Consider the following 21,661-nt stretch of genomic DNA (forward strand, 5'->3'; position numbering starts at 1 on the left):
ATGAATCTTTTTTAGAATGTTACAGCAAATTTGATGCATATTTTAAAAAGACAAAATAAAATAAACATTAAATAACAAACCATTTTTTTAAATTTTTATATTAAGTGAAAATTATACTTTCATATTATAGATTTAGGTTATGTTTATGGTGAAATAAAGTTCTAAAAAAAATTTTAGATCTGCTTTAAACATTTTGGCTTGTCTAAAAAAGTCATTAAGTATGGTATGGTCTTTATATTAAAAAAAATCTTTGATAAATATTAAATCAATGTTTGAACCAAACTATAAATATAATTTGAGAAAAATTAATAAATTTGGCTGTGACAAAAGTGTATTTATTTTAAGTTGGTCCAAAGCATTTTTTTTTTTCTGTGTGACTAAAAACAAAAAAATCTGGAACTTTCTATCCCCTGGATAAGACTGTACACAAATTGCATTAGATCTGCATGACCTTCCTGCCAAGAGCAACTCTCAGCCAGAGTCTTTATCATGAGTGAGTGTCCACACTGCTTAGTCTCCTGTCCTCAATTAGAAGTGCTCTGACACACAGCCTGAGGTTTCAGCATGAGATTTTTCACCATCATTACTGCTTCTCTTAGGGATCTGTGCACTCAAACATTCAGATGTCAAGCAGGAATATGCAGAGCATGGTTATGATGCAGTCAGTGCAAAACAGAGCTGCTAATGAAGGATAACATAGGGGGGATATTTGTCTGTTTGTGTTAACATGGGGCCTATAATGAGGAATCTTATTCAGAAGTTCTTTTTTAGATTGTCAGTGTTGTTCAGAGGTGATGAAGATCAGACTGCCTGTGGGGCAAAAAGCTGCTTACATTCAGTGTTCAGACCCTTAGAGACAACCGTTTGGACAAATGAACCATGTTTCAAGGAAATCTTATTATTCCCATTCATTTCAATGTGCTTTTTGGTGTAGTTACAGCATCTGCGAGTAGAGGTTAATTGGATCAATTGGAACTTACTGTTTTCAATTCCAATGCTGACTTCTTAAAGAAAGAAAGATACTATAGATAGATTCTGATTGAGTTGTGTGAGAAAACAATTGCGATTTAGGTTGTCATTCATTTAAATAAGTTATTCCCTTCTGCTGTAGCTCCCACTGACAGATCAGCCACATCAGACCTATCAGAATGTATTATTAACACCATCCAGGTCTTTTATTTCTTCCCTTATGGTTTCATAAAGGTGTGGAATAAGTTAAATCACATGGAAAGAAAAGGATACAGCTTCTTCAGATGGGTTTGCATGTTGTAACAGATCCCTGTCTCTCTTTGTCCAGGTCTCCCAGGAGAAAGAGGAGAGAAGGGCAGTCCAGGGATCGGGACACAAGGCCCTCGTGGTCCTGCAGGGCCCCCAGGTAAGAGACTGTTAAAATGTTACATTTAAGTCAAAATCAATGACTTCTTTGTCCTCAAGCCAGTAGTAAAAAATTAATTTCAATTCAAATTGTCTTCCTATTGCACAGACTACAGGAGTTTCCATTATTAAATGTCCTCTGTCAAAGAAAACACAAGCTTGCAAACTTTTAATAACCTCTGCACACATCTTGATCTGCTTTTGGTTTCTTTGATTCCTGTCTAGAATATCAAGCAGATATTGAAACAATATTTGGGTCAGGGAGAAATGTTTTCATATCGATTTTAGCAGTACGGCTAGTTGGTAGACTTTGAAAAATGTCAGTGTCGGCTCGCTGTTAATTGCGCTTTGATCAATACTCTTCACAAATGAGATTCATTGAAGCAACATAGCTGTAACAGCCAGTGACATCTGAGAAGGATGTGGACTGGAAAAAGCTAAAACTTGTATTTTGTGAGGAAGGAATCCAGTTCAGCAGGGTTTTGTGAGGCAGATGTTAATGCCCAATGTCTTATCCCACTCAGGGCCTCCTGGAGAAGGTCGGACAGGAAGTCAGGGCTCTCCAGGGAGACCTGGAATTCAAGGCACCTCAGGACGTCCAGGTATCCCTGGTAGCCCTGGTCCTGCTGGACCCCCCGGTTACTGTGACCAGAACTCCTGCATCGGATACAATGTTGGAGGTAATCCTCTCCTTCTCTTCCTCTCTCTCCCAAACTCCCTCTATCTGTCATGGTTTCTCAATTTCATTCAAACTTTATTCTAACAGGTACTTTCAGTGGGTATCATTCACTAATAATTAGTATGCATGAAAAAAGGTTCTCAGATGAATTTTCCACTACAGTTTATGACATATGAACACATTTGTTTGTATGTTGATGAATGCAGATTATTCTAAATGACAGAGCTGTAATTAGAATAACATACGCCCACAAGCATTGACACACCAATATAAAAAAACAGTTTAAGCCAAATCCACTCTCCACTCTGATTCCTGAATATGAATTGAAGAACCAAACAGGATATACAATTGCCATTTGGATTAGAATATTAGTAAGTACAAACAAAATTAACTGAAATTCATCCAACTGTAATTTTTAACTAGAAAAGCAAAACTTGTCAGAGCTAGGTAGGTGGGTATGGAATTGGATAGATGGACACTATAGACAGATGGATGGATGCATGTATGAATGGATGCTATAGATAGATGGATTAATGGATGGTTATGATACAATACTGTATGGTATGATAATACGATATGATAATACGAGATGATAATAGGATACGATAATATGATATGAGAGAGAATGGATGGATGGATGGATGGGTGGGTGGGTGGATGGGTGGATGGACACTATAGACAGATGGATGGATGGATGCTATAGATGGATTAATGGATGGTTATGATACAATACTGTATGGTATGATAATACGATATGATAATATGAGATGATAATAGGATACGATAATATGATATGAGACAATGGATGGATGGATGGATGGATGGATGGATGGATGGGTGGGTGGGTGGATGGATGGACACTATAGACAGATGGATGGATGGATGGATGGATGCTATAGATGGATTAATGCATGGTTATGATACAATACGGTATGGTATGATATGATAATACGATAAGATAATATGAGATGATAATAGGATACGATATAATATGATATGAGACCGTACAAATGATAGATGGATGGATTAAAAGATGTGATAGACAGATGGATAGCTAGATAGACAGTCAGACAAATGAAAACATTCAAGTTCTATGCACAAACAGGTGCGTATGCCCAGTTAGTGAATGAAACCCAATGAAATCTGCATGTAGTTGTCAAGGTAACCATGGATACTGAACATCTGAAAGCCAATTACAGAGTTAGTCTGGTAACAGCGTCTCTGACGAGTCCTCGTTGAGCTGTGAGTTTAAGACTGCCTCAGGCTTCACTGATAATAATCACCATACAGCAAACTGATGAGGGAACATACCACACCATCTTCCATACTGTTATTCTCCACGGCCTTTTGAAGTACTTTGCACATTCTCGCTTGAGATTGCATTTCCATAACTGTTAATGAATGGCAAACCCATTGCTTTAAAACAAGCTTGTGGTCTGACTCAGAGATTTTCATCTATTAAACTAGCCCTTCCCAAGCCGTTATTCTACTTATAAATTTCTCATGGAGTCTAAATGCTATCAAAGTATAAGATTGAGCTGTGTGCCTACAAGATTTCAGCATTTCAGTTTTTAATACGAGAAGCACTGGACAGAAATGGACAGCACTCATTTAAATAATTGATTTATCAGATCATAGCAAACCTTTCTACTGAGCGCCTCACAGATTATTGCAGTTTTGTATTGTGAAAAAATAATGCTAATGTTCTCTGGGGTTTCTGCCATGTAAGGCCATTAAATGACAGTGTAATATTCCGCTCAATAGATGAAATACTGCATCAACACTTTTAAGATCTATAAAGGTTATAGCTTTAAGCTTTCAGTCAGCATAAAATCTTGCAACACAGCTTAATAGTATTGCAAATTGCTCTGTAACTTATTCAGCCCTCATTCTCTGGGATAATACTTCATTTCTAATGAGAGAATGTAAGTTTTATGTGTATTGACCAGATTTGAATGCTTTATTGAGAATCCTTGACTCTCCTTTTGAAGTGCCACTATGTAAAGATTACAGTCTGGCAGACGAGGTGTTTCTGAGAGCATCCTGTTGGTTATTTTGAGCTCACACTTACCGCAGTGTCTCTCTCCTCTCTTACCGGGGTGTCACTGTCTCACACCTGCATGTGAAGGTCCAGCGCAGTATGAGAATGACTACTGAGAAACAGTAGAGAGCCACCTGCTCTTCTCCTCTCTCCCCTTCATTTCTTCATCCCACCTCCTTCCATGGGCCAAAACCAAAGACTGTATCCGGGGAGGGTCTTTTCCACACATCCCAGAACTCAATAACTTGGTCCCCCAACCCTCAAAATGTCACCACCATTGAAGACCCATGCCTTTTTAACCCTTCTGAGCATTGTGCAAACCTCAGTTTTAGACAAACTAAAGTGTTTTCAACCCTCACTCTTAAAAATAAAGGTTCCAAAGGAAGGTTTTCACAGTCACAGAAGATCCATTGAAGGTTCTTTTTAGTGAACCGTGTTTTGACATTATTCTGATGAATTTTGAAGCAAATCGAGTAAAAATAAGATGCTGAATTCAAAGCATTTTGAAAATGACACAAAATAATCTTTTTGAGTGTAAAAAGCATTTTCATAATTTAAAAAAACCCATTTCCACTATAAATAAACTTTTTTTTTTTTGTATTGGAAACGGTTCCGTGGATGTTAAAGGTTCTTCATGGAACCATTGTTGCCAATAAAGAACTTTTATTTTTAAGAGTTCACATCTAAATCAATCTATAATACCTGGAGAAAGCCATCCATTACCATTCATGCTTGTCTTAATGTCAGTTGCTTGGCTGGCGCATGTTCCTTGAAAGTATGATTTGATATTTGTCATCTTTGCTCAATTCTGCAGCCAGATTTTTTGAGCCAATCACCTGAGCCATAAATACCATGTGACTAATCACTCTAGAGCAGCATGATTATGCTGATTGGCTGATGGCACCACAAGAATGTGCTTTAAAGAGATCTCCAAAATGAATCAGTCACAATAGTAAATGTTTGAATGAAATATTAGCATTCATTCTGCCAATGTAGATGGTGTAGTGTTAATACCAGCAGGGGCTGAGCCATGCTAAACCTCTTCCCCTTTGTCTAAACTAAGCTGATCTCAGTAACAACTCTCTTCTTTCTTTCTGACTTACTTTTCTGCCTTTATCTCTTTGCTGTTTCCTCCTCTCGCTAACTCGACACCTGCTCACTTGGTGGTGGTGACTGAAAAAGATGGCAACCGATCTAATTCCCCCATGTACCCATAGTACAACAGTTACCCTCCAACCCCTACCAAAACTACGGCCCCGCCACCAACTACAACAACGATGAGGAGGAGGAAGAGGACCCTTACGGTGGCTACCGTGCCTACCCTCCACAGTACTATCAACCCAGCTATCCTGACCCCCATGCCGCCAGGTTTGGCCCCGCCCACCCTGGTGACACGGTGGGGATGAGGTCACCTGGCACGCGTCGCTTCTCCCGCAGCACGACCGAAGAGGAGAGCGTCGATGAGTTGGAAGTGCAAGTGAAGGCCAAATAGCTCGGGTGGCCAGCCCCAGCAAACCGACCGTCCACATACAAACGCTTTTCATCAGAATATCCTGCAGGATAGGACTGAGGGAAATCCGAAAAGTGCCTGCTATATGCATCCTTATGGGGGTGGGTTTGTGGAGAAGATTAGAAAAATGAAACTGTGCCGATATTCATCCAGTGACTTTTCTGTCTTTTGTGAGGCTGCATGTAGCCAATGAGATGAAAAGCAAGATCAAAGGAGGAACACTGCAAAAAAAAAAAAAAAAAAAAGCAAGCAGTATTTTTTTGTCTGGTTGTCCAGTAGAAATATCACAACTCAAAATAAATAATTTAAAAAAAATAAAAAATAAATTATATATATACACACACACCGTGATATTTTATAATATATCTCACTCTAGAGAAGCATGATTCTATATGACCCTGTACCACAAAACCAGTCATAAGGGTCAATTTATTTTAAATTGAAATTAATACATCATCTGAAAGCTGATTAAAATAAGCTTTCCATTGATGTATGGTTTGTTAGGATAGGACAAGATATAACTATTTGAAAATCTGAGGGTGCAAAAAAAAAAAAAAAATCTAAATATTGAGAAATTCGCCTTTAAAGTTGTCTAAATTAAGTCCTTAGCAATGCATATTACTAATCAAAAATTAAGTTATATATTTACAGTAGGAAATTTACAAAATAGCTTCATGGAATATGAGCTTTACTTAATATCCTGATGAATTTTGGCATAAAAGAAAAATCGATAATTTTGACCCATGCAATGTATTTTTGGCTATTGCTACAAATATACCCGTGCTACTTATGACTGGTTTTGCTACTTATGACTGGTTTTGATATATATTTCATATATATCAAATCTTCCCAAGATATATAATAATAATAATATATATTGCATTTGCTTTCCTAGTCATAATCACATTTTATTAACCTCACTCAATTTAATCTAGATTTATGCTTAAAAATCGGCCAATTACAAGAAAAATAAACTTAATAAAAATAAAATATCTATTCTCCGAAAATAAGTCCCAATATTTTGTTCCTCAAATAATTTAAGAAAGATATTTTTACTGGAAAACACCAAAAATGCTGATTAACAAAATGATTTTTGCAGCGCAGTGGTTTTGAATTGTGTATTCCATATCTTTTGTAAATGATAATGGGGGTGTGTGTACAGTTTGTGTATTTTTTTAAGTGCAAATTGGTGATCTACTATGTTACGAATTTCACAGATGTTTACAGCATTTTGCAGTTATCTGGAACTGGCTATTAAGTTATTTTATTTAGAGAAAAAAATAATACCTCCGTTGATGCTTTTGATGTTCTTATCACTAGCAGTTATTTATGAGAAGCTGAATTCTTAATCACACTTAAAAATGCATTAATGAACCAAACCTAATCACCTAATTTTTCACTGGTACAGTACTTCACAGTAACTCCCTGTGTAACACCACACATTTTGTCGGGATCGTAATCGTATTAATCACACATTTATGTGAACGTCCTTTACATATGGTCTTGTAAGATGAAGTGTCATGCAGGGGATGCAGTGAAAGCTCTCAAATTGATTTTGTATAAAAGAAGAGCTGAGCATGGCATCCTTCCGTGTCTCTGTGGTCCTGTTTCCAATGGGTCTGCTCACTGTGAAAGAGACCTGAATAGTTAAGAGTTAGGCCTGTGGTCTACCGTCCTTTCAGAACGAAAGCGGGTGCCAGTGGAAAGACTCATCACCAGACCTTTGAATCTACAAAGTAATTTATTTTTACTTTATTATTTGTTTTTGTAACCAATAAAACCGTACTGCAACAACGACTCGAGATGATGTCTCGTCTGGCCCTTGTGGTTTTCTGTTCTGTGTGCTAACTGGTCACCCAAAATTTTATTTCACATTTAAAACAACAGATTCTCTGTTTAATAACCATGTTTGGTTAATGAGCTCAAATAATGGAACATGCTCTGAAGTTCCTTCTTCATAAAACCACATTTTACAAGCAAACTCAATTTTACCTTTCCATAAAAAACGAAACGTGACGATGCCAACATCGCAAAAGGCAGCAGTGACTAACAAGGGCGTTTCGTTTCCATCCTAACACAATGAGTTAAGCAGACTTCAAAAGGCCAAAGTAGCATCAGAAAGGCCTTATAGACCCATATGAAGTTAATTAAGACTGAAGCAGCAGTTGAATTAGAGCTGGATCAGGCTTCAGAGAGGCTGCTAAAGCCATTTGCAAGACAAGCAAAGGCCAACGAATCTGAGCTCTATTTACTACACAGTCACGACTAAACCTCTCTAACCTTGGCTGAGGTTTAGATAAATACATATTATCCAGAAATTCATCTCTATTAGGTATGCGTTTATGCTTAAATATCAAACATAACCAAAAGTTGACAAATTGACTGTTTATTTTTATAATTGAGAGACATTTACAATATATTAAAAAAGACAAACATTTCCAAGTCTCAAACTCCTGGACAGACTTAAACGCAAGATCTGGGGAACTGCTTTATAACAGTCATTTCATCCTGTAGTCTTCTGGCCTGTGAACACACAATAGACAGAAAAGTGAAGTCAATATTCAAGCACACTATTGTGCCATCTTAAGATTGAAATGCTTGCTAATGACCAACGGAACAAAACAGGAACTTAAACCTTCCAGACTGATTTGAACAAATTGTAGTCAACAAATACATTATCACAGTTAAACTGAGGGTAGGCAACTTTGTAAAGCTGTTAGTCGCGCAGGTGCGCCTCTGAATTTGAACCTGGAAGCAAAAAAACAATTAATCAATGAATATAGTGATTTGTTTCCAGCGGTATTCAATTTTAATTAAAAAGTTTCCCTGCTTAGATTACTATACCCTTATTGTATGCATAAAAGATCAAAATATTGTGCTCAATTCATGTAAGAGCAATTAAAAAATGTCAGCAGAGAGACGATGCATAATTTGACATGACAATCCCATAGTGCTTCCTCTCATTTATATGACAATTAATTAAAACTTCAGTGATATAGTTACAGTGGGTTAGAAACTGTAAAAAAGAAAAAAAAAACAAGAAAAGAAAAAAGACACTGCTGTAGAAAAGTTTGGGATCAGTAATTTTTTTTTTAAAGAAATGAATACATTTTATTCACCAAGGATATGTTAAATTGAAGTTCAACTGTTTTGAACACTGAAAATAATAAGAAATGTTTCTTCAGCAACAAATCAACTTCTTAGAATGATTTCTAAAGGATCATGTGACACTGAAGACATATTCAGCTTTGGAACATCAAGGGAATTAATTACATTTTAAAATGTATTAAAGTAGAAAACAGTTATTTTAATTTCGGTCATGACAACTGTCGGAAATAACCCCCATATAGCATACATGAATCCATTGGGTCTATAGCAGATCTATACAGGTGGAGCTGGGGAAGGTGGAGGGTTTCTGAAGCGTGCTGCAACTGCTACAGCAAGCACTAGTCAAGTATTTGAATGTTAAGGAGCAAGCTCATTGGCTGCTCATACAAAAAGAACCAATGTGATAATGTCATTATGTCAGAATGAGTTAGACCTATCAGAATGCGCCATCTAAAGTTTCATGTCAGAACTTTGGATTCGTAATATTTCACAATATTACAATTTTACTGTGTTTGTCATCAAATAAATGCAGCTTAGGTCAGTAAAAGAAACTTCCAAAAACACTGAAAAAAATCTTACCAACCCCAAACCTTTGAACAGTAGTATATCCATAATGTCACATGTAGATATGCCATCTGCTACTGAGGAAATTTCATCTCAAGGTTAAAAATTCAACACCCTGTCACTGTCCAGCCAGAGACAGACCCAGAGAGGGACGGAGGGGTCAGGGGCCCAGGGGCCCGCAGAGTAATGACACTGACCCACATTAAGGGTCTCACTCAGAGACACATCCATCACCATGACAACAGTGTCACCTTGTCACCATTGTAAGCACTGCCTCAGGATGGCATCTGATCACTGCTGATATTACCATGCCCAACACTGAAGGGCATTTCGCAGTTTGAATCATAATGAAAAAAGGAATATGTCTGAATTTAGGCTATATATAACTTCAGATATTTTATAAATAGGTTCCGTCTGGTACCTTCAGATTCTTAACTACTAGCCTGCCAGCCTTTATTTTTAACATGATGTTAGAAGTTTGTGTTAACATGATTATTTCCCACTTTCATGTCTCTACATGCACATACATAAGTGATTATAGGACACTTTTACTATTAATTGTATTTAAAAATTAAACACTACATATACATAAAGCCAAAGACGAGTTAATAAAAGCATCTTTTCATGACACTATCAGTTCAGAGTTGCATGAATCACATGAAGTAAAAGAATGAATTACATCAAGTCCCACAAATGTAATTAAAATTTAACCTACAAAAATAAGGCAAGAATGATCTAACATCTCAGAATCTTTAAACACTTCCATCATTTAGAGACAGACCTGAGAGGATTGCTTTTCTAGGTATTTAAATAATACATGGCAAACACTGTATGAGAAACATAAAGATCTGAGAGATCTCGGACTCATGCTTGTGCTGTCGAGGCACTGGCATACATACAAAACAGCATATTTGTGCTGTACTGTGGTAAAAACAACTGGCAATTCAGCAAATCCAGAGATTGGGATTCAAACAAGGACCTGATTGAGTTGATAAATACATTCTAAATGTCAGCTACTGGTATTTCAAATGACTGCAGGCATTCTATGTCTGTAAGAATGTGTTGTATTTCTACTACAAATGTCAGATACTAACCAATCAGGTTTTGATTGTTGACGTGTTGCATACAAATTCACAACCTTAAACAGATCAGCGATCAATAATCAATTAGAAACTCAGTTTCATGCCGAACTTATTGTAACGTGTTAGATTGAAAGTCCTTGTAATAAATGTCAACTAGCCATTACCATGCCACCGACTAATTCAGCAGTTAAATCATTTCCAAGAGTGCAACAATAATGGAAGCTTTCATTATTTTCAGACGACATCTCACTGTTGACTGAACTCTATAGACCAAAAAGCCAATTGCATGCTGGGAGCCAAGTTTCTCATTAGAGCAACTCTATTACAAGAGAATGAAACCAAGCGGATTTACATTTCCTGAAGGAAATACTGGTACTTACAAGGCTGCAAAAGAATCAAGCCAATGTTTTAGGTAATATCAGGTTAGACTTTAATTCTGTGTAAATGAAGAGCCACTGTTGCACACACTAATCAACACTACTTTTTAAATTGTTAAATTATGCCATGACTTGCACATCAGCACCATGTTTCAAGATGCATGTGTCGAGTAGAACTTTTCAAAAACCTCAAGGCCAAAGTATACTTTGTTTTTTATATTTGAAAAACTTTGTATAGTCGTTGTTCTTAGCACTTAAAATAATAACAGCAACAAGACACTGGAATCAAATGGCTGAGTCACCGTCAGCTGTGCATTTAATTCTGACATATGTAAATGACATGATTTAATTTAAGATTTGCATATTGCTCTATAATCATAAGAGACAGTGTATGCAGAGAGAGATAGAGAGAGAGAGACACATGAGGGGTGAAATAAGGTTAAACTCTCAGATCTCTTGGCACAGAAGAGAAGAACTGTGGTTCAGCCACATTAAATACAGCAATGCCTCTCAAAACCTTCGAGCCTAGGGACACATCAAACTGCCAGCCAGTTAATGCCCTATAAATGCTGAAGCAAGTCAAATTTACAGTCTTTTTAATTTCATATTTACTACAGCTGTGGTCAGACTGTTGAGGAAGATGATGTTTTGACTCCCCAGCTTATCAGCCGATCAAATGTTACCAAACAAACATCACGTTGCTTTACTCCAATTTAATTACAGGAGGTCTGCCTGTCTCATTATCACACTGTCGTCTCCTTCCCGCCGATATGTTTTAATTACACGCTCCATGTGGCTCCTCAGGAGGAATCGGCTTGTGTGAAATAATACAATGGGGACAACAAATAAAACCAGCCATATAGGCATAAAGAGACACAGTTGGTTGCCTCTGTGTTTGTTTGAGAGGAATATGAACTCTGGGCAATACACAGTGACCCCAAACTAACCAACACACAAAGAACAACCACACATACTTTTGAACTAGAACCTCAAATAACAGCTGCCTGGACTGGAGCAGGATCAACTAGAAAAACACAATGTGGGATAAATGATATTGAAACAATGCCCGACCCTTTTTGAGGGAGGCACAACCTCAAGTTCATCAAGTAACCTTCAAGTTAGAGAAAACCAGATCCTCACATGAGGTAATATTCTGACACTTTACATGATCATGAGGGGTTTAAAGTGAAAAAATAAATGACATATGACCTCCAACACTGACATAAAGCCTTGGTTTTGGTCAATTTAGAACCTTAAGATTTGTGAATGACTTGCACAATCATGCAAGTAATTATTGCATATATGTAATAAGGGTTGGGAACATAATGACCAAAATTACTATGACTATATATTCAATGGCACTGGAACACTGTTACTGAATTTACAGCACTACGGTGATTATCAATGACAAAATCAGATAAAGCAACTAGTGTAGTCTGATTATTGAATAATTGATTCTTATGATTTGGGTCAATTCAGTGAAATCAAAAGCACCCAAATCAACTACTGTATTTAGAATCCTGAACAATCGACTCTTGTGAGTCAATCATTTCAAGTGAATCAAAAGCATCAAAGGTATTCCGATTCCTGAACAACTGATTCTTAGGAGTTGTTTTTTAGTGAATCAACCACAACACCACTTTCATCTAATGGTGAGAATGTGTAAATTATATAAATATATACTACTGTATATTACTAATGTTTAGTATATATAGGCCTACTGCATTATACCAAATTTAAAAAGACTCTGAATAGTCATTAAATATATATATGATTTAAGCTTATTATTAAAACTTTTTTTTTCAAATATTTATTCCTGGAAAGTACTAGTATTCATTAACAGAACTTCTAAGGAACAATGATTCTTAAAATGAATCAGAACCTAAATTAATTCAGTAGTTTATGATCCCCTTCCCTATAAACCATGAGCTTGAATTTAACATGAAGACTTTATTCATTATTAAGAATGAATATTATACAATACATCTTCTAATACGGTTTTGAGTACTGATTCACAGATCCTGGAGACACAAGGAAAATATTACTGGAAATTACATGAAGTACGCTGAAGACAAGGTATAACGTACATATTTAACAGACTGAACAGAAAAAATGAGGATTCAAGTTCTCCACTGCCCACATGTATCAGTGTTCTTAAAAGAATTTTTTAGTTGGCTATTGCTCAAACCAAGGCAAAAAAAAGCTGCTTTGGTGGTTAGAGGTCTTCATCCATGCCAAAGAAAGACACAGCTGCTAACTATCAAATAATGTGCATAAATGAACCAAATGAATGTATCTAACAGGAAGGGAATTTATAGTTGAACATTTTATTGTCACTCATCCTTTGCCAGGTGAAAATAACAAGTCACTTTGAAGAGTAATAGCACTCTGCCTTTCCTTAGCTAGTAAAACTACATATAAATTTCCTGTGTACATCTTTTGGCACAACAAACTGCCTTTGAAATGCAGCAACACTGCTTACCTTTAAATCCAACTGAGGAAGAGTGTCACTTGCCTTTCAGCATTCAGTGATTTAACACTAAAGTAATATCAAATCTACAGAATATGAGAGAGGGTAAATCTCCTTGAGCTGAAGCGAGACAGTTGAAAGCTTCTCAAAGCAGCCTCGGGCCACACCACACCTGACTCTTATCATCTTTTTATACCTCCCGCAGTAAGACTGCAGTTTCCAAATCTCAATATCTTCTACAGCACCTATAAAGCCATTTCATACCTTGAGATTCATCTGATCACACTTGTATGATATCGGTTATAATGAATTCATCAGTCATCTGTGCCATGCACAGAAAGGTTCATTAAAGGTCACAGGAAGAGCAATGCTCCTATCAGTCATATGCTATAATTTGGAAAACAAACACAACCCCTGCATTAAAAATGCTGGGATGCTGAGATTGTTTTTTTTTTTTGTGGTTAAGAAGAAAAAAAAAAAAGTGCTCCTATGCCACAACTTTTGTCTATTAAGTCCAGAAGTAATACAGGCCGGGGGAGATGTGCTGAGCCAATGAAATACTCAGGATGAGAAACTTTATTGACTATAGTTGCGGGACAGTCTGCACAGATGTAAAGGGTTCATGAGGCGTTTAACGGCAGTACAGCAGTGATAACAATCTCAAGTGATATTAAAAATGTCTTGGAGGATCTCGTGTGTGCTGCCAAACAAGGCAGAAAAATCTCATGAGGCATGCATGTCATACACAGCACTTGACCTCTAAAACACGTCTTTTTGTCATGTGTACAACATGCAGCACAGAGGGTACTTGATCTAGATATTTTTTTTAACTTTTTTGTTTTTGAAAAACATCTCTTATGCTCAAGGCTGGATTTATTTGATCATATATGCAGTAAAACGGTAATATTGTGAAATATTATTGCAGTTTACAATAACTCTTTTCTATTGTAATATATCTTAAAATGTCATTTATTTCTGTGATGGCAAAGCTGATTTTTAAAAAAAAGCCAACAATATAGTTTTCATTCTAATATGCTGATTTGGAGCTCAACTTTTATTCATTTCAACTTTTCAAAATTTCTTTTTTAATATCAATGCTGAAACATGTACTGCTACTTGATAATTTGAAGAAAAAACAAAACAAAACATTTTTTAATGAAACAAATGAACAGCATTTATTTCAATATAAATATGTAAGGCCACTGTACTGATGAATACAATGTAGTGAATATATAATTCATTTTCATAATATTTACATATAACACACAAAAATTAAAGCGATCCAAAATAATACTGGTGTCAATAAAGAGGTGCTTTAACCCTGTTTATTGGGCTGTGGTGGTGCAAAACACAAAAAAGTTGGAAAACACTACTCTAAAGAAATAAACTGCCAGTCCACTTTATTATCAGAAAAGTAGCTAAAATAAATGAGTGTGCAAAGCAAAGTTCCCCACTGTGACCTCACAGGCAGTGTGTGATTGGCTGGCCTCCGAGCCGGTGACTCAGCTCTCATAAATCTGATTGGATGTCTGCAGTGTGGGGACCAGCAAAGCAGCCATCCAGAAAGGTGCAGCTTCACAGATGGATTATTAAACATCAGTTCTTTACGACCACACTGCCAGCCACCCTCTCTCTCCCTCAGCAGACCATCCGCACAGGACGACAGCTCGGCTATGCTCTAAATCTGATTCATGCTCTTCAGAAGCATGGAGGAAATATGGTAGAGCAGGAACAAAGTGGCTAAGAAAGACTACATAAAAAGAGAAAAACTCACGGGGTCCAGAGCATGGGGAAAGCGTCCCGCTCCTCCTGTGTGTACTCGCTGAGCTTGCGAGGAATCTCTCTGGGTTGAGGAAGCTCCTCTGTCAGGTTCTTCAGAATGTCCTCAGGAAGAACCTAAAATGGAACACAATGATTTGTATGATTGTATTATTGCACACATACTGCTGTGACAAAACATTACTGCAGAACTGTGATCAACTGGGGTTCTGGAACTCTGGAACTACAATGTTGGCAATTAACAAAAACTCAGAAATAATAATACAAAAAAATCATTTATTTATCAAATGGATTCATGTGGATGAATTATGACGTGACTGCGCAGTAGGGTCTAACCATCATGTAATTTTACTATTTATGCAGCTGTAGTATTGTATTATGTAGCTTCTTAATCGGATACATCCCATCCTCTGCTGAAACATTCATCAAACACACTGACACATTTCTCCTTTCCAAACATGTCAAGCTTTGGACAGCGCATCAATGAACATAAATCAGAGCATCAACGGAGAGCTTACATCATCTGGGAAGAGGTGAAGCCGTTGCATCATGGTCCTTCTGGTGAGGTTTTTGGGAAGCATCCCGTACACAGCCAGTTTAATGATCTGTGGAGTAAAAAAAAACAGGCCAGAGATTTGGCCACAAATTTAGTCAATGTCTCTCTAAAGGAAACTTGGCGAAACTTCTGCTTTTTCGTTCTTAAAATAAATAAATAAATAAATAAAACCTAAACAAATAAAGTAATTATACATATATATATATATATATATATACACACACACACACACACACACATATGTAAAATATAATGATTTAAAAAAAATTTTTTTAATTACTGAAATTAATTCATAATTTAAAAACAACATTCATTTAACATTAATAATGTCATTTTTATAGTTTTATTATTATTTACACTGAAATAAAAAGGGTAGAAAATGTGTCTGTGGTGTGTTATTTCTACATAACCACAAAGTAAAAGTCAATCATGCCCCTGGCAAATTTCAAATTCAAATATAGGTCACACTTTATATTAGCTGGCCTTAACTACTATGTACTTACATCAAAAAATAAGTACAATGTACTTATTGTGTTCATATTGTATTGCAGAACACTTTTGCTGCTATTGAGGTGGGATACGGGTGAGGTTAGGGACAGGTTTGGTGGTCTGGGTAGGTTTAAGGGTGGGTTAAGGTGTAAGGGATGGGTCAACAGTACATTTCAGTACATAAATTAATTACATATAGGTATTTTTACAAATAAGTACAATGTAAAAACATGTACACACACAATAAGTGCATTGTACCAAATTATTAATATAAATGTAAGTACACAGTAGTCAAGGCCACCTAATATAAAGTGGGACCCAAACATATACTAAGCAAATGCGGTCACTCCACTGGTAACAATTTTAATAATAAATATCAGTCCCTTTGCTTATACCACAGCACATGAATACACAAGTGTCCATTTTTGACCCGTCATCCAATCATCCACCAAACACTAACCCCACCGCCTTCATTCTTTCATCAGGAAATTAATCAGGGATTTTTTCTCTCTCCTCTGACTGGTAGATGTTTGATGGATGAAATCTGTCTGAGGGGGTGATCGCTCTTCACCACTCCTGTCACCTTCCTCTGATCATTATCCACAATTATCCCTGATAAATTCCCCCCTCGACTGGAATAACTCAGCCCAAGTCGAGCATTCATCTTGTTAATGACAGAGAATGAGCAAAACGCTGGAGAGGGTGGAGGGCGGCACAGGATGAATCTGAGCTGGCTTTTTCTGGGCCACGGTGCAGCACCTACACAGAACTATACTTCTTCAGTTGCATCCCACAGAAGAAAACCCATTCAGGGTCAGCTGCTTGCGTGCCTTGACTATGGATGGGCTCTGACTGTCACTGTGGAATGTAACAGCCAAGGTTACTTTAAGGAGATGAACAACAGCAGAGAGAGTAGGGATATGCACTCTGCATCTCACTATTAATGAAGTGGAACAAAGAAAGAAACACTTGAAGTCATCATTCTAAACCCCGGGTAAATTGAGTAATGCTTTATCTTGCTTTACCTTTCACACAGTTCATAATTTACCCTGGGTTAACAATTTATCCTCGGTAATCATATCACACTGTACGTTATTAATGTTCTTACATGTACTGTTTATATATGGCTCTAGCATTGCCCATCATCATGTTACAGTATATAATGCTGAATTTATTGGATTTTCTGACTATAAAGGTAATCAAACGGTCACTTCTTCACTCCATTTGACGTGGTTTACTGAAGAAATTGCTATTTATTTAAATAAATTCAATTATAATTAACATTTTCTTAAGGACAAAAACCTACCTCAGCTTGTGCTCTAACCTATAGGGAGCCCTTTTAACAACAGAGCCCAAACTTAAGTTTAATTGCTATTTATTTTTAAATATAATAACCAACACTCAAAAAAATTGTATGCTAACATGTAAATTGCACATAATGCAGTTTTTAATTCAAAGTTTTTAATTAATTTTTAATGAAAAGTCCTAATGTAGTCCAATTTAAAGCAATAGTTCATCCAAAAATGAAAATTATGTCATCATTTAGTTGACGGTAGCCATTGACTTTAGCCAGTTTCCTTAGTATGGAAGTCAATGGCTCCGGTCAACTGTTTAGTTAAACACATTCTTCAAAATATCCTTTTTGTGCTCCACAGAAAAAAAGAAACTCATACAGGTTTAGAGCAACTTAAGGATGAGTAAATCATTTTTGGGTGAACTATGCATGAATGCATTTCCCCACTACAGTGGTGAAAAAATATTTTTCTATTCATTTCAGGCTTTCCTTCTTAAATAAACTAATACACTAGAGTATGACACTATCACAAGACAGAACTTTTCTCACCTGCGTGTGTCAGAAACATGCGATAACCACAGTTCTGACTTGGAATACCACCACACACACAAAAAATGACTCTTCCTCTAATATATTCCATATCTATAGCACTTCCGCTTCATCGAGTACCATCCTAATCCAGCACAAGAATATAATGAGAAGACTTAAAGCTGTTTCTATTATCTAAGCTGCCTGGTATTTGTAATTCTCCAAAAACACGAGGGTGTGATTCACAGCTCAGGCTGAGAGAGAGAGAGAGACAGAGAGGGTGTTTTTCAATCCAGGCGCGTCAGCGACAGGTGACACTTGTAGAGGTGTATATTGGAAGCAGACAGGCTAGAAAAGACTGCTGTTTTAATAATGTCGAGGTGTTTGAGCCTTGAAAGAGCACTTTAAAATCTTTCTGACGCTGAGAGAGAAAACAATTTCTTAGTTCGGTGAAGGACAGACTGGGAAAATAGTAAGACAGATAAGCACTGAAAGAATGATGGAGAACTGGGCAATATGGGGTCTGCGCTGCATTTATTATTCAAATGTGTGGCATGGTGATTGTGAGGGAATATTTTGCTCTGCAACTGCCACTATCTGAAATTATTAAAAAACATTTGGGCATCATTTACATAAATTAATAAATGAAGTCAATTTTTACCTCCCTCCAAGGTGCAAGGCAATTTGACTCAAATTATGAACAGGTTTGAACCAGTGGCAAGGTTGTGAGTGACATGTTATTGTAGAAATCACTGAAAAATTGAATTTGTCACAGAAAAATGTCCAGTTCAAAAGCCAAATTTAGAGAAGGATACTCACAGCTGTTGGGTCTTTTTTGTGCATTTGGGCTGCCGTGAGCTGTTTGAATGATCCAGGGTAGCTGTGGGATGAAAAAGCAGGTCTTTAGTTTTTCAAATCAGACCTATAAGTCACATTCTAAACATTTTGGAAAGCAGCATATTGTTTCTATTACATGCATATTGCAAATCATGTGATTCGGATCTCAGATTTCCTTTTTTGCTCTTTGTCAGCACAAAGAAAACACAGGCAAGAACAGCGCATAAATGAAAGATTATAAAAAGCATGTTCTCTGTCCTCAGTTGAGCTAGAATGTGGAAGGAGAGAGCTCTGTTTACCCAGTGTGAGACGAATACACTTTCTGTTCCCATTTATTTCCAGAGAAGGCGATGTGTCTGGTGTTCATGACCACCACATGGTCTCCAATATCACCTGGGAACAAGACATGTATATACGTACATGATAAATTTGCACATTCAGCTTGAACTCTTGACATTACTCCCTGTTGAGTATATATATATATATATATCTCCAAGTAAATAATTACTATTCTCCAAACAAAACTACTGACAAAAACAGAAAAAAGGTAACATCTACTTATCTTAATATATTTATTTCATTTTAATTTTGCATTATGACTGTTTTCTTCAACAATTACTTGAAAGTAATAATAATAATAATAATGTAAACATGTAATCTAAATATATTCATAAATTAATATTAAATGTATTTTTATTACAAAATGTATTGTTTATGTATTATACTTATGTATATATTATATCAAACAAGCAATACATATACAGTATACATGTATATACAACATATACTCATATTATTACATATAACATAGACATAAGAAAATAAAAAATACATTTTGTAATTAATAATAATAAAATACAGTGGACCGACAATAATTAAACATCCACTGTTCTTAATTTATTTTTTTATTCATTATTCTTAATACTGCATTTTTTCTTGAACAATTACTAGGAAAAAAAAAAAAACCTTGAGACATATCACTGTTCTAATTAATAATAACAATACTACTAAAATTATTGTAGTTATATAATATATAAATATTAAATTATTATTATTAACATTGCCAATAATTCCAAATGAATTATACACACACACACACACACACACACACACACACAGTCCTTCTGTCGAAACGCTCTTTCTCTCTGAATGTGAACATCCATGTTGTTGAGGATTAAATGAAAAACAAAGGCTAGATGAATCTAATATAACACTCAATTTATGATTAAACATTTACACAAAGGTTTAACTGAACAACTGAAAAAATCCTATCCAAAAATATCCATTCCTTCAAACCCAGTAAATGAAAACACGGCCCCTCCTTTCTCCGACTTTGCTGCCTGGCAGAATAACTGCACAGCGCTGAATTTTCATCTCTTGGCCTGTTATGCTCATTCATCTATCAGAGAGTGAGAGTTTCATTAAAAACTCCCAGCATGTCTCAGGAAGGAAGCACCATCAGCAGGGTCTGCGAGCGAGCTGCAGGCACATACAGCGTGCAGCTCCAGACTAATGTATCAATTCCAGAGTCAGAAGTCATGGCACCTTACATCTCTCTGGAATTAGCTGCCACACTAGCAGCTTTTCACATTCAGATCAAGCGAATAACTGTAATTCCTGTCAGGAATTTAAACAAATAAATCCTGATCGCAGCTTTGGAAAATGATTTTGCAGCATGTTTACTCTTGCAATTTTAAACATTTTTATTGAATATTCAGCCTTTCATGTTAGATGTTACATGAATTACCATTACAGATGGTCTGTGATTTTTAAGACAGAAGTCCTAAACGTAAACACAAAATACAATGTGCAATATCAGCACAGTACACATAATGGGACAATGTCAACTAAAATAAAGGCGATTTTTTTTTTTTACATATACAAAATGCATCAAACTTCATGCTTTGGTTACTTAGAGCAACACAGCCAATATTTTAAACAGTGGTCGTTTACTTCCATCTTGTGGCCATTCGGCTACTTCACATTCCCAGTCAATTCATAACAATGAATCAATGCTGTCATGCTCTACATGAGGTGGGAGATGAATAGAAAGGCCTTCCGTTGGCTTAGTAAACACATTTACTCACTCAGTGGATGGTAAATGGGTTTATGCTTTCCTTGAAGACGCACTGAACACATAGAGGCGATCTTTCCAGGAGGCTGCATACTAGCGTCTATCAGGAACCAGGATCTTGCAAAGGTCGCCCATTGCTTATGGGTAAAAAGAGAAAGCAATTTATGAAATACAAGTTGACTTTTTCAATGACCGAACACAATCAGTTCGCAATAACTAACAGTTCGCCCGCGGAAGATTTTAAGCAGATGACAGATCAGTCAACGTTCAGTTTTATGCAAGGAAACGAGATGCAATGAAAGCGAGGCGTCCATAACATCCCGCTTAACAGCTCCTTTTGTGTTCCATATAATAAATAATATCATAGAGATGTGGAACAACATATTTTTCATTGTTGGGTGAACTGTTCACTTTACCTGTCACCGGTCAAATAATGCATTATTAGTACACATTTACCACACTCATCTACATTCACTAATTCCCAACGCTACACTACAATAGATCTAATTAATCATGCTAAATAAACAGATTCATGCACGTAAGTGCAGACATTACACACATTATACGCTCGTTAGCGCACAAGTTCAATAGAAAGATCACGTTTTCCATAAAAGAAGCATCGGCTGACAGCGTAGTATACTTATAAATGGCATTTGACCAGTATGACAGTAAACCAAAATAAACAACTTAACGTTACCTGGGCTGATCTTGAAAAACTAGACATTTTAAATAAGCATTTGATAAATTTGACCTCAATGTGGCTGTAGTGGTACAGCAGCAATTTACTTCCCCCCCCGACCAACAGAATGAAAATGTGGTTCCGTATTCCATAGTAATAGTTTTAATGCTCTCAGTTTATTTTACTTTGATAATGTAATTTGAATAACATTAAGTATGTG

The 21,661-nt window shown here is 36.4% G+C and overlaps 2 protein-coding genes across 8 annotated transcripts in view; one reads left to right on the forward strand and one right to left on the reverse strand.

The window, feature by feature from the left end:
- The window catches only part of col14a1a (collagen, type XIV, alpha 1a), a 128,029-nt gene extending 120,180 nt beyond the window's left edge, over positions 1 to 7,849 (forward strand). The window contains exons 46-48 of one of the 4 annotated variants that reach the window (XM_058747747.1): positions 1,298 to 1,375; positions 1,899 to 2,054; positions 5,312 to 7,849. In XM_058747747.1, the coding sequence (XP_058603730.1) occupies positions 1,298 to 1,375; positions 1,899 to 2,054; positions 5,312 to 5,586 (509 nt within the window). In that variant the 3' untranslated portion in view covers positions 5,587 to 7,849. Of the gene's footprint in view, positions 1 to 1,297; positions 1,376 to 1,898; positions 2,055 to 4,181 lie in introns of all 4 variants that reach the window. The other 3 variants (XM_058747748.1, XM_058747749.1, XM_058747750.1) reach the window with 3 other exon arrangements.
- Positions 1 to 21,598, reverse strand: part of mrpl13 (mitochondrial ribosomal protein L13) — a 57,001-nt gene extending 35,403 nt beyond the window's left edge. For 2 of the 4 annotated variants that reach the window (XM_058747755.1, XM_058747756.1), the window contains exons 1-6: positions 21,460 to 21,598; positions 20,776 to 20,899; positions 18,988 to 19,081; positions 18,671 to 18,731; positions 15,503 to 15,589; positions 14,980 to 15,101 (exon numbers count right to left, since the gene is read on the reverse strand). In XM_058747755.1, the coding sequence (XP_058603738.1) occupies positions 14,980 to 15,101; positions 15,503 to 15,589; positions 18,671 to 18,731; positions 18,988 to 19,081; positions 20,776 to 20,899; positions 21,460 to 21,486 (515 nt within the window). In that variant the 5' untranslated portion in view covers positions 21,487 to 21,598. Of the gene's footprint in view, positions 1 to 7,970; positions 8,128 to 14,414; positions 14,902 to 14,979; positions 15,102 to 15,502; positions 15,590 to 18,670; positions 18,732 to 18,987; positions 19,082 to 20,775; positions 20,900 to 21,459 lie in introns of those variants that run through there. The other 2 variants (XM_058747757.1, XM_058747759.1) reach the window with 2 other exon arrangements.
- Positions 21,599 to 21,661: the final 63 nt, after the last annotated feature.

This window comes from Onychostoma macrolepis, chromosome 16, assembly GCF_012432095.1.
Source record: "Onychostoma macrolepis isolate SWU-2019 chromosome 16, ASM1243209v1, whole genome shotgun sequence".
NCBI lineage: Eukaryota > Metazoa > Chordata > Actinopteri > Cypriniformes > Cyprinidae > Onychostoma > Onychostoma macrolepis.